Source organism: Charadrius vociferus, unplaced genomic scaffold, assembly GCF_000708025.1.
Source record: "Charadrius vociferus isolate BGI_N301 unplaced genomic scaffold, ASM70802v2 scaffold436, whole genome shotgun sequence".
Lineage (NCBI taxonomy): Eukaryota > Metazoa > Chordata > Aves > Charadriiformes > Charadriidae > Charadrius > Charadrius vociferus.
The window spans coordinates 5516243-5529517 of record NW_009649187.1 but is presented as its reverse complement, the minus strand read 5'-3'; the positions used below and the strand labels follow the sequence as shown (position 1 = coordinate 5529517).

The 13275-nt window shown below is 51.9% G+C and overlaps 1 protein-coding gene across 1 annotated transcript; it reads right to left on the bottom strand.

Annotated features, from left to right (window-relative positions):
* Positions 1-2353: 2353 nt before the first annotated feature.
* Positions 2354-9293, bottom strand: PITX3 (paired-like homeodomain 3). Its single transcript, XM_009888746.1, has 3 exons — positions 9185-9293; positions 4222-4427; positions 2354-3216 (listed from the first exon to the last, which is right to left on the bottom strand). The coding sequence occupies exons 1-3, from the start codon at positions 9291-9293 to the stop codon at positions 2653-2655; spliced, it is 879 nt and encodes a 292-aa protein (XP_009887048.1). The 3' UTR covers positions 2354-2652.
* Positions 9294-13275: the final 3982 nt, after the last annotated feature.

Here is a 13275-nt window from a genome sequence, read left to right as displayed (position 1 = left end):
AAGGGAGAAGAGAAGGGAGAATTTGCTTGTCCTCCACAGACATCACCCAAGTGAAAAGGAAGCTAAGCCTCCCTTCAGGTTCTTCTCCAGGCAAAGTTGCATCTATATGGGGGACACTTGTTCTGGCTTTGCCATGTTCCTACCTGTGCTTGAGATCAGCGTGGGGTGAAGGGGCAGGGTGCGTGGAAAGGGTGTAAGGGAAGGACCAGGTGTACAAAGAGCTCAGCTACTTATTCAAAGATTAGGAGGGGATTGTGGCACCACCTGCCTCAGGTTATCAGGGAGAGAAGGTGGGCTCAGCTGTGAGTCAGGCTTAGTGGAGGAGAGGACATTAGAGAGAAGCCCAGGCCCTCCTCTCTTCCCTTAGGGCAGAGATCCATGGCAGAGAAGGGAGTTAAACACAATGGTACCAAGACCAGGCATGTTTTTGGTGGGAAGGCTGCGGGATGGAGGCTCCAGCACAGAACGGAGACTGGCCACTGAAGCTACCTCAGCAGCACTGATACCCAGTGGTAAGGTAGGATCCAGATTACAATGAATGGTCTTGTCTTGGATGTGCTATGTCTGTTTTAGATGTTTGTGCTTGACCTTTGAATGCACGCTGCAGATAGGGTTGTACTTCAGTGGTAGCTGTTTCAGTGCATGGTAACTTGGCTCTCTCATTTTGGATTAGCTCAGAGCAAGAAATAATTTTGTTACGGTGAAGTTGGGTTGACATCTGTGACTGCTTTCAGCATCTGCTCACCAATGCCTTCAGCAGCAGCTGCTCCCTGTGGAATAGGCTTTGGCAAAGACTGAGTGGCTCATATACTTTGCTTGTGAGGGACCTCTTACCGTGTCCTCGTGAGGATCCCTTCTTAGTGAAGAACTTGCTTCCTCTCTGCATGCTAACAACAGTGTGGAAACTCGGTTTATGCCAGGTTTGCCTGTCCCAGTCATCCAAGTAAGACAGTTTGTTGTGCTGATGTGTTTTGTTTTGGTTTTTTTTCCCCCCCAAGAGAAAAGTAAAATATCAGGGTTGCGCTTCCCCTTGTAGTGTGTGCCTGGTGAAGGGAAAGGAGGCTGCACTGGGTAGGGATGTCCTGCTCCCCTGCTGCACATGGAGCTTCCTTGGGCCCTTGGAAGAACCCGCTGCATCCCTCTGCCTTGGCTGAAGCAGCAGGTCCCCCTGGTGCATGTACACTTGAGGAGAGCCACCTCGATTTTACAGCTTCCCTAACAGAAACTGCACAGGGCAGGCGGCTGCAGCCAGCCTCCCCCGGGGGGACCACTGTTAGGAGTGGGAGTGCCTGGAGGGGCTCCCCTGCCCCGGGCTGCCACGAGCCCAAAGGCACTGGCCCCATCCAGCACAGCGGGGAAGCCTGAGCCAGGAGATGCTCAACCTTCCTGCCACAGTGGGTGCATGCAGACAGGGAGCAGGGAGGGGGCTTGATTTCCCCTTCATATTGCATCTGTGGGCTTTTGCTGTCCTGAGAAGTCAGGCATTTGATTTGTGAGGAACAGAGATGGCTCCTCTGACCCTCAGGCCCCCGTTTCAAGTTGGGCTGCCTCGTGCCGGCACTTCCCAAGAATGCTCACCCTCGCCTGGGATGCTGGCGCTTGATTTCTGAGCCTTCAGACGCAGGTTCATGCTCTCAATAACCAGACAGGCAGAAGCCTTAAAGGGATTGTGCCAACTTTTATTTTATTATCTTTTTTTGGAAATGGGATTTGGAGAAGGGAAGGGAAGGAGATGTGCATGGGGGAGCTGATTGTTGCAAAAGGGGATGCTTTGGATGTACACTGGCAAAGGTCTTCCTCTCTGACGGGAAACGACTGAAGCAGTAAAGCATGAACAGCAGGATGCTGCCTCGGTGGATGTGCTTGCTTTACAGGGTTTTTGATTTTAAGGTCTACGTTGCAGGTTATTTCACGTACAAAACAAAAAAGCATATTTTAATGTCTATATATGTATTTGTATATATATAAGATATATATATACACACACATAATTTATATTCTTACAACTCCCAGTTCCTAAAGGCTTCAAGTCTGAAGGGCCATGTGTATATATGCATTATAAAGAGAGATGCCAATCGACTGAGACGAGGCTTTCCTTACTGGCTGTGTGCTAAATAAGTGGGCAAGATGTCTTTAACTGAAGTCTCCACGTGTGCAGGTAGAAGCGGTCAGCCAAGCACCAAATGGCGGCCCCAGCGTTGCCCTGTCCCTGGCTGTTCCCTGCAGGGGTGGTGTCCGGCTGCCCGTGCCATCCCAGGAATTTGGGGAGCTCACCCCTGTGGGGCTCGGAGGGGCAGATAGAAACACACTTGGTTCTGCTGCCCGTGGGTTAAGCACCCAGCACGTCGGGGCTCCTATTTCCCCATGGGGCTTCCAGTAGACTGTTTTGGCTTCTTTACCACGAAGGAGAAGGTTTGGTGGGCAAGAGGGGAAGGGGTTTGGGAGGGGAAAGACAGTCAAAATTCACCATACGATAGTTAGACAAATCTTCATAGAGGTCCGTCTGCCTGCTCGCCGCTCGCTCTTGCTCTCTCTCGCTCTCTTGCTCTCTCGTGTTCACTCTCACTCTCTGCAGGACGTACGCTGTTGTAGGGCTAAAGGTCTCCTTTTGTCAGGCTAAGGTCAAGTCCCTGGTTGGCGGAGGGCAGCCTTTCATACGGGCCTGTCCACAGCATATTGGCAAGGGCTCAGATTGGAAGCTGCCGTCTGCACCGCCGGGTAGGTGAAGTTAGCGTGCTGCTTGGCCTTCAGCCGCAGGCTGGCCAGGCTGGAGTTGCATGTGTCCCTGTACATGTAGGGGCTGGCTGTTGAGGCATAAGGACAGGCACTGGATGAGACAGCGGAGTTGAGGCTCGGGCTGTTCAAGTTGTTGATGTTTCCCAGGTTGTTGAGGCTGGAGGCCGGTACTCCGGTCACTGCAGAAGGGACCATGGATGAGGGCATGGTCATCGAGGCAATGGAGCTGGGTGGGGAGAACATGGGCTGGGAGGAGAGGGGACTGACGTTCATGGAGTTGAAGAACGGGAAGCTCTTGGCCGAGAGCGGGCTGGTGGCGAGCCCCTTGGTAGCCCAGTTGTTGTAGGAATAGCTGGAATACATGTCATCATAAGGCTGCATCAGTCCGTTGAACTGGGCTCCAAAGCTGTTCTTGCACAGTTCGGCCTGTTGGTTCCTCTCCCGTTTCCTCCACTTAGCTCTGCGGTTTTTGAACCAGACCTGTGAGAGAGAGAAAGACGGAGGGGATGGGAATCGCTCTGGGCTGTCCCTGGAAGGGGCCTTGCCCTTGTCTCTTTGCCCAGCAAGGCGAGAGCTGTTGCAGGGCTGGGGATGCTCCCAGAAAGCTTGGAGGCTGAGCATCAGGAAAGGGCTGCAGCAAGATGTCTGGGCTGCAGGGTCACCTCCCAGCAAGAATCACCATCTAGATCAAAATCCAACCATTGCCATTTTACAACGTACAGAATAACCCACCTCACTCAACAAATGGATGCCCTTTATATGAGGAAAAGGGAGGAAAATACTTGCTGTATTTCCAAGTGACCACAGCCCAGAAGGAGGGGTTGTGGTTGTGTGACTTGGGAGAAAAGTGTTTGGGGGACGTGGTTTGAGAGCCGCTGAGTGGAGGAAATAACCTCTCTTGTTCTGACTTCACCTCAGGACCAGCTTGGGGTGGGGGAAGTCTGTCTTCTAACAGGAAAATCAGTTAGTGTTGGAGGGATCTAAACAATATAACTTCCTAGAGCATGGAAGCTGCTGGAAGGCTATTCATAGTGCTGCTAACTCATATTTCTAGTAGCAGAGAGAAGCTCTCATTCCAGCTGGAGCCCTGCCATGCTACGCCTGTGACTGCACAGTGGTTTGGGAACCCCAAAGAGTGGTGTCCAGCAAGGCTAAGGCTGGGGGACGATGGCACTGCAAGGAAGGGGTCTGCTGGGCCAGGGCAGCCAGCTGGTGGGGCTCTGTGGGGCAGAGCCTGGGCTTTTCATCTCCCTGTGTTATTGCAAGGTGCCACTGGATGGGGAAGACACCACCAGCATGGGATATGTGTGCAGCTGGATATGTCAAATCTCTGGTGCAGAGCCTGGTGAGGTGTTCTCAAGACAGGGAAATTTTCTAGCGCCCCTAATTCCTTCCCTGGTTTGGGGACAGCTTGGTGGCTTGTATCACAGCTGGCTTCCCCACCCCAAACTTGGGCCCGGGAAGGTGGGAGGGCTGCAGTCCTACCCGGACTCGTGCCTCCGTCAGGTTGGTCCAGACTGCAATCTCTTCCCTGGTGCTCATGTCTGGGTAACGGTTTCTCTGGAAAGTGGCTTCCAGCTCCTGGAGCTGCTGACTGGTGAAGTGCGTCCTCTGCCTCCGCTGCTTCTTCTTGAGTGAGCCGTCTTCAGGGTTGGAGTCGTCTGTCTGGTTTTGCTGGGATTTCTCAGTATCTGTGTGAGAAACAGAAAGGTGGGAGAGATCCTCGGAGTTAACTCGGGGGCTTGGATGCATTCAGGGTGCCCATCCTTGGGGCAACCAGTGCATGCTCAGTGAGATCCCCCTTTTCTGCTGGCCACCAGCAGCCGCACCCATAGGAGTGGTCCTGTCTCCCTCCCTGGCCCTTGCGAGCAGACATCCACCCTGTACCAAACCCAACAGCCCCTTGACGCAGCACGGCTTGCCCTTGTTTAACTGCTCTACGGGGTGTCAGCTTCCAAGTGACTGGATTTGGATGTTCCAGACTTCCAATCTCTGGTTTTCATTTGTCGCGGTTAAGATGGATGATAGTGGCAGAACTCACCCAGGCCAGCAGTTCCCTACTCTGATCAAAACTCTCTGCTGAAAGTGCCCTTTAGAGAAACTGAACAGAAATTGCCACTTGTGACACAGCAAAAGATCCAATAGTGTTTTTGTGGACAAGCGATGGGAAAAGGCAAATTGCCAATGATAGCAAGCTGAGGCTCTTAAATTAACTAAACCCGAGGAACACAATTTTTATCCTTCCTCCCATCTTACTCCTCTATCTTCCTATTTAGGTGCATATATTTTTATTTTTAAAAAGTAGGAAAAGGCCTCTCTCAGACTCATGAAGTACCCCAGCATCTCCCTGTCCTTCTGCCCCTGCCCTCCTCCTCACTTGGAGATTCCTCTCCCTGAGGCAGCATCTTTCATTTCATTGCCCCTTAAATGTACGCCTTGACATTCTTCAGTGTTCAAATTGGTATCTAACTGAAAAGTACAGCTCAGCCTCCTCCTAGGCGTTAAGCCCAGGCCTAAATGCTGAGCTTTGGGCTGCCGTGGCTGGAGGTGGGCAGACAGGTACTTCCCTGTGCCATAGCCCCTCCTGGGGCTGTTGGTAGTCTGCAAACAGGGGCAGAATGCAAATATAAGTATTTTCCATCATAAAAAGAACATGTCACATTCAAGCACTTGGGCAATCTATGGGAGGAAAGCTACAGCTCGTGTTTAATTCTGCTGGGAACCAAGACAAGTCATCATTGAAGATACTTATTCCTGTGAAAATAAATAATTTCTGATGTTCACCACCACCTTCCTCTGATCTAGAAGCAACGTGAAGCAGTTCCAGCTGAAAATCAGGTTTTCAGCAGGGAGGGGAGGTGTTTTTTTACAGTGGGAAATACTCAGCTAAAGTAAGTATAAGTTACTGCAAGCAGTTGCCAAACTGTTGCACCTGGGAGAAGAACCTTTTAAAAATTCTGGCTCTCGCTCTGCTGAGTTTCAGCTTTAAAGGATTTTTCTGTTTGGTTGTGGTTTTTTAAGTGGAAGCTAGCTTAAAAGGCTTTAAAGTCCAGAAAAACCCTAACATGGAAGGTGTCCTGTACAGCTCCTTAAAAAGCAGGGAGGCAAGAAAACAGTAACCTGGAATACAGCTGTGCGGGGGGGGGCGGGGGAGAAAAGGGTTCCTCAAGTCAGATGGATGTGCTATGGAAAAATATGCCCCATAAAAGCTAAATGGAAAAGCGAGAGCCTAAGAGACTAAAAAGCACCTGAGGCCCAACAGAAAAAGGACGCTGCTGCAGGGCAGTGCTGTACCCAACAGCGGGTGCGTTATCGGAGCCTGGCCCTGGGAGATGCTCCTGTCCCTGGTGCCACTACCCTGTTCCTATGGTTGTGTGTTAATTCAGAAACCTCTCCCTGCTGTTTCTGGGAAGACCCTCCTTGCACCTGCCTTCTTCCGCAGGGAGCAATGCCGAGGTCGCAGAGAGCATTTGCGGGGGAGGCACTCGCTCCCCACGGAGGAAAGCCCGGGTGCAGCCAGAAAAGGGTTATTTCCATGGGTATGTGTTGCATTGACTCAAGCAATGTGGGTATCCCACAGGCTTCCCACCAGCCGCCACCGCTTCTGTGGCACGTTTAATCCCATCCTATGCAAGGAGAGCGAGCTGGCTCTTGCTCACAACAGCAGGGTGCAAGCTGGTTCTGCTGAGCAGGAAGGTGCTGTCTCATGCTCCCAGTGCCAGGACCAGCTCGTGTTTCCATCCAGGGTGTACCCGCACGAGAACTTTCCCAGTGTACTCTTGAAACAAAGCCATAGGACCTGAAAAGTGGAATGGTAGGACCTCACTGTGGTCTCGTGGTACTCTTCTCTTTCCCACGAGCATCTTCATGTGGGGATCCCATGTTCAGCAGAACTCTTGGAAGCATGCAGGTCTTTTTTATAGTGGTTCTCGCCAAGGAGATAAATCTGGTTTCTCTAAGCCAATGCTGGAAGAAGGAGATTCCCACATTATCCATCTCCAAAACAGATTAAAAGGGCAGTGATGCAACCACGTCTGAGTTAGTTATTAAGAATGGCTCAGATGAAGGGACACTTGGTTTGTTTGTTCATCTGCTAAGTCTGGGCTAATTAAGAGCCTGATGCATGTGGGGGCTATGTTCCCACAGGAGCCCCTGGCAAATGTGGATTTCCAAAGGGGCTATATCGAAGCAGGAGACTGTGCCCTGATCGGGACCTCCTGCTCAGTATTGCCCTTCTTCACGCAGGAATAAACTATACTGAGAGGGAATGAGAATGGAGTGAAGGTACCACTGTCTTACGGGCTGCATCTGGGTGGAAAAGCTCACCAAGTTTCTTGCTTTGGTATTCATCTTCTGGTGTAGAACTTCCTACAAATCTGGTGAAGTCCAAGGAGATGTAGGAATACTGACGCTGATCCTGGAAAAAATCTCTGCAGCTACACGTTCCTCTTATTGTCCTCTCTGTTTCTGTACCTGCCACCTGTGGCTCTTCCTGAGCATTGCTTATAGGGAGTGTCACCTCTGTTTCTGCTTCTTCACTAGGCAGGGGAAAAGTACCATCTGTAAATGGTGTAGAGCTTGGGCGTTACAGTGGGGACCAAAAGCATGGCAATACAGGGAAACAAGGGACGTCACAGAAAGGACGGAGCCGTGGGTGCCCCGAATCCAGGCTGAGAAGCAGAATACGGGGAGATGCGGGGCAGTTCCTCACCTCCTCCCTTCTCATCCGTGCTCTCCCCTTGACCTGTGCTGCCTGATGGAACCTAACAGAAGGGGGTGTCACAAACTCACACCACACCATCAGAGGACACTGGGGATCTCTGAAAGCTGAGCCCAGACGAGCAAGGTTTGTGCTCCTTTCCTCAGGATCTCTTACTCTGCCGATGAAGGAAGCAGAGCCACGGAGGAGCAGGGAGGCTGCTCTCCTGAGGAGTGGCAAGAAGTGCCTGCAGCGCAGCCCTGCCCCATCCCAGGCAGCCCTTGGTGGCACGCTCTGCTCTGCTCTGCCTGACACCGGTGACATGTGGCTGCCATCGGCCCCTCTGGTGCAAACGCACAAGCTGCCAGCCTCTGCGTGCAGGTAGCACTGGCAAACACCCACCTCCCAGAACCATTTTATTTCTAGACTGTTTAAGACAGTGGGGAGTGATGTAGCCAGGCATCCAGCGTTTATTGTCAACCCAAAATAGGTTGTGGAATATATCTCGTGCACGTTCGCCCACTCAATGAAACGGCTGCGGTCATAGCTGGAATTAGCTGCTCACGCCTAATGGAAAAAAAAGTCAGCTCCTAAATTGGCAGTTCTGCGGCGTGCCAGGGTGGGCTCGATCGGGAAGGCCACTTGAATGGAGACGACCGCGGTGCATCCAAAGCAGCTGACAAGGAGCCACTGAGCTTGGGGATGTGCCCAACTAAGGTACGCGTGTGCTGGGGAATTTGGCAGGTGGATTCCCTGACCATAGTTATCCCATAGTAACTCCCTTTACAATACTTACTCTGGGGAATTTTAATCTGCATCATTATGCTTATTAGCTTTTGCACGCGGGTGAGCCTGGAGGCTCTATGTGGGGAGCGGCCGGCTGTCCCCAGCCCTCACCTCTCTTCACGCTGGCACTGGCAGGGGCAGCTTTGCATCGTCCTGCCGCATCCAGAGCAACAAGGGACAGAGCAGTCACAGGACATGCAAAACCCAGGGGAAGCCGTAGCATTTGGTAGCTGATTTCTGAGCAGGTGTGAATGGTGATGGTTTCTTCTTCAGAGCCTGATAAAGAATGCGGTAGGCTTGGGGTTTGTGCGGCCTTTGGAAATGGCCAGAAGCACGTCCTTGGGACAGGAGCAGCCCACCGCAGAGCCTTGCAGCGAGGCACAGGTGACCAGGCTTTTTTAATTAAAGCCAGGGCAAGACACTATTTCTCTTCCTTCTTATTGCCTGAACCTGGAAAGTTCAGCCCAAGGTTAACCCATAGCATGGAAAGTTTCAACCTAAACAATTTAAGCTGAGTTAAAAAAGGAAAAAAGGGGACAGGTTGTAACCAGGTGTAGCTTTCTGTGCCCTGGATGAGATTGCCCATGTTGTGGGGAAAGCTCTCCTGCTCTGGGGACCCTGTTTAGGCAAATACAATAAAGTCTTGGTTGGGCAGTGACCTGGCTTGCCTGACTCCTGCCTGCCACGGGCTGTGCCCTCTGTCAGCAGTGGCTCCCTGCAGCGGGGGACAGGCAACCCCATCGCTGGGATGGTGCTCTCTCCCTCCTGATGGCTGTCATTGCGATATGCACCCCTGTGCCTTCCCCCTGCTTGCCGGGATGGCCATGCCGCCGCAGCGCTGTGCTGGCTTGTGGCATGAGAGGAAGCTCTGCGTGTCCCCAGGAGGACTGCAGCCGGCTCCTGCAAGCCATTGGCCACCTGGATCTACCCGCAAGGACGGGTCGGAGCCTCTCTTGCACTCACCGCTGTGGTCCTGCCCTTTGCAGCTGTGTTCGTGTTGAGGGGTTCCGGAGTCCGAGAGAGACAAGGCTGGGCTGCGAGCCTCCGCGTCTGCCAGCAGGTTGAAATCCATGGGGCAGGGATGAGTGGCGGCGGTGGAGGAATCTGAAAAAGCAGCAGGCACAAGGTGATTAGCAAGATGAATCTCTGTGTGTGACCTCTTCCCACCCCCTCTGGGAGGGACTTGCCAACCCTTGAGGAAAGGTCTAGGAAAAGCAAAGGATCCCTGTGTGATCCTTGGACCCCTTTGAGTTTCCTGGCTGGAAAATGGGCATGCCAGGCTTTCTGCTGAGCTTCCCTATAAATCAAAGATCATCTAGTGACACTTCTATTTGCAGCCTTCAGAGAAAGAGCCTCCAATTTATAGGTGACATTCAGACTGAAATAGCAACGCCGGGAGCATGCTGTGTAACGGAGATCTGAGGAAGTGGTTCTGGGCCAGCCAAGGGCTGTTAGCACCTTCCCCAGACATCCCGCCTCTCCCATCCTCCCTGCCCAGCTTCCCTCCCCTTTCTCCCTTGCTTCTCCACAAACCAGTCAAGCCCAAGCAAAGCTTCCCAGAGAGCACTAACACAGATGTACACGCACACATCCCAAAAGAAAAGCACTCCTGCACCTTCCTATCCGTGTCATGCGTGTCTGCCTGCTCAGCCCCTGCCATGAGCAGGGACCCAGGCAGTGCAAGTGGACTCCTTTAGGGTACATCAGGATCTCTGGAGCCTGAATTAACATGGGAATCGCATTACACACCCTTGGGTGCCTGGCAATGAGTGACTCTGGCTGCAGCAGCAGCTCACTTCCAGCCTTAGGTCATCCTGGCTGAAGGTTCCCCGTGTCCCCTCAAGTGACCGTCCTGTGCCTGTGAGCCACCTCCTCTGGCTCAAAGCATCGCAGCTGGGAAGCTGGTGGCACTGCTCCCCACAACTGCAGGCATCACTGGGACTCCTCCACCACCTCCTTCCACACCTCTCTGTCCCAGGGTCAGTTATTCTCATCATGCTCTTCTCAGGGGCCCCTCAGCTGAAAGCACCACTTTGGTCTGGACCACACTGGATGCTCATGAAGAGGCAGGCACAAGCAGTAAGTGCTACAAGCTCAGCCACATCGGCTTGGGAAGGTGAGCTGGCCCTGTGTTAGCCCTTAATCTGATTTTCGGATCATAACCCTGCTGCGTGCAGGATGATGCGTTGCCACCAATGCAGGTGTAATGGTTTCTGACGGCTGGACCGCTTTGAGAGGACCAGAGCAGCTCCTAAAACTCTAGTCACCCCAGCTCATACCTCACCTTCCCAGCCAGGGAACCTCTCGCTCTAAAACATACAGCAGCTGATGCACCATGCCATGATCTGGGACTCGGGTTTAGGGGGGATTTTGGACCAGGCGTTTGGGACTTCCAAACTGCAGGTGGAGGTCAGTTGTGAAGACTGGATTCTAGCTGGTGAAGGACTGCCCGGCCCCTCAGATCCATGTGTGTCAGGGAGGGAGCCTGCTGAAGGCAGTATTTCGTCGGGACTGCACTAGCTTTTAGACATGTAAACAAGAGATTAATCACATAGCTGTTGCACCTCCTTTGGAGGTGGATGACAGTGACTAAGAATGTATTTTCAGAGCTGTCTAAAACCTCCTGTCAATTTGAGCAGGGCTGCCACCAGGGCCCTTGGCAAGGCTGACCCCCATACCTGCAGCATGCTTCCCAGGCCGTGGCGAGAGGGCAGGGAGCCACTTCTAATGGTTATCCGCCTGGTTCCTGCAGCCGATCTCACTCGCAAAACCCCCAGCAGTTCCCCTCGCTCTCCCCTTCGCTTGACCTCCCTCCCCAGCCTTTCCTGGGTGCCGACAAATCTGTCTCAACACCAGCCTCGATCAGCGCTCTCCAAAAGCAGCATCTAACGAAGGGACCTGGTGCAGGTTTCCCAGGCCTTTGCCTCACTCCGGGCTTCTCCTCTCTCGTGGGAGAGAAGTGGCAGCGGCTCCATCTTTGCGGTGAGGCTGGTTTCCATTTCCACCTCGCTGCGAGCCTGACCTTTGATGTCCGCTGGCTGTGTAAGCTCCTGGCAGCAGCAGGGCACAGCCCTGTTGCTTTTTGCCATGTGTATGTACACGAAGTGATGTGACAGGGGCTGTGTTTTCTTTAATACCTTTGCATGGAGTAGGGGGAGTCCATCTGCTGCTGATATTGCCGTGGCTTTTAGCATTACTCTTGGAATTATGCAGAAACGCGCAGTGAATTAATTCCATGGATTAAGTCTTGATTAAGATGTGTGTCACTTTGCTGTCTCAGAATTTATTAAGAGCCCTTCTTGAGGCGGCGGCAGATGGAATTTCTGCCCAATGTTTGTAGATGATAATTTCCCCTCTTCTACAGCCATTTGCATATGATTGCATCTGTCAAGCACAATTTCCTCTCTTCTAGGGCTGGACTCTGTACTGGACCAGATTTAAGGAGGAATTCAGACTCCCTCCTGCCTCGCTGTAACTGAAGGACAGTGTCCTCCTGCTCAGGGTCCCGTTTGCTTTGAGACTCATTGCACATCTTGCATTGCTTTCATCTGTGCAAACTAGAGTAGAGACGGGAAAACGAGGGAAGAGTATTTTACAGCTGGTTCCATGGGTGTAAAGGACAACACAAGGAACAAGGCTCAGAGGAACCCCGTCCCGGCACTGAAAATTCATGCCCCATCCTGAAGCACAGCAATGCAGTGGTTATGAGGTTGATCCACACTGCTGGGCACAACATAGCGTGCTTGGCCTGCCTCAGAGATGCAGTGGGCACCTAGATTAAAAGTGGTTTTAAAGCGTGGCCCGTATTCAAGTTGAAAGTGGGACTTGCGGCTCAGAACAAGTTTGGTGTTCGAACCAAATTTAAAACCAGGAGGGTTTCAGATAAGAGATTTTGTATGTATTTTGTATATATGTAATTACATACCTATTTCATATGCCCTTCGTGGTGGCATAAAGGAAGGCCTGCTCAGCTCGCTGTGAGCAGGTCACAGAGAAGCAAAAGCAAAGGGAGAGGGGGATCTGCTCAACTTGGTTATGAAGGACTGCAGGAAAAGTCTGTAATGGGGACAGCGTGAGCCCTGTACCAATCTTTTTACCCAAAGGTAACCCCATGCCACTGACACAAAAGGCTGTAGATATTATTCTAGATTATAGAGCCTGTTTGGATTTAATTAAAGGAGCTTTCTTCCACATTGGCTAGATCTTGCTGTAGGCAGAGACATTAAGAAAGTCAACGCTAAACCTTCGTGGCATTTCAACATAGTTGTTTGCCTGGTCTCCAGGAGTTACTGAAATTGGCATCTCAAAAACGTCTTTAGAAAAAATCAAATTTATTGTCCCCATTTGAGTCTTCATCTCACTTTCTTTTAACATAAAAGAAAGGTTTCTGTAGGGACGGCTCCTGTACTAGTAACATGCAGCCAGGTTTGATCAGAGGTTTGTTTCAGTTTTGTAAAACGAGCCCTGGCTCCTAGCCTGCTCCAGCACCTGTAACTCCTTCCACTGATGTACGTAATTGCTCCCAAGATAAAGGTTCCCAAATCTGTTACAAACATGCATTTTCTTCCAGTCGCTACCCGCGTGCATCCTCTCCCTGGCTCCCGTGCACGGTGCCAGCGGATGGGGAGCTGCCATCCCTGTCCCACGGGCACGGTGGAGGGCAGGGGGAAGAGAGTGGCTCTGTCTCTAGGCTTTTTCTCCTTTCAAATTCACGCCCTTTCTACTTCTGCGTCAGTGCCAGGCTGCCCAAGGGCCATTGGGGCAGGAGGAAGAGGGCACTTCTACAGGAGGAGGGCAACCTTGTTTACGCAAAAAGAGCAAGTGAGGGTCCCTGTGACCTCTCTCCTGGTTCTCAGTAACACGCTGCTCCATCACCCGGGAGCAAAGATGCCTTTGCTTGTTTTTTTTGGAGGGGTGGGAAGGAAACATAAAGGCTGACTGTGAGCCAAGTAAAGCTAATTATAGTGGTGGCTTTTGTGATGTGGATGTTGCCCGCTGAGAGCTGCCTTCAGATTGACAAGTGCGTGCTGCCCAACTCTGCGCTACCATCAAGG

What these genes read in the sequence shown, in the direction of transcription:
- PITX3 (XM_009888746.1), bottom strand. Translation starts at nt 9,293, where the DNA reads ATGGATTTCAACCTGCTGGCAGACGCGGAGGCTCGCAGCCCAGCCTTG. An exon ending in CAAAGGGCAGGACCACAGCG is followed by an intron (nt 4,428 to 9,184) that starts GTGAGTGCAAGA and finishes TTTCTCACACAG; the next exon opens with ATACTGAGAAATCCCAGCAA. An exon ending in TGACGGAGGCACGAGTCCGG is followed by an intron (nt 3,217 to 4,221) that starts GTAGGACTGCAG and finishes TCTCTCTCACAG; the next exon opens with GTCTGGTTCAAAAACCGCAG.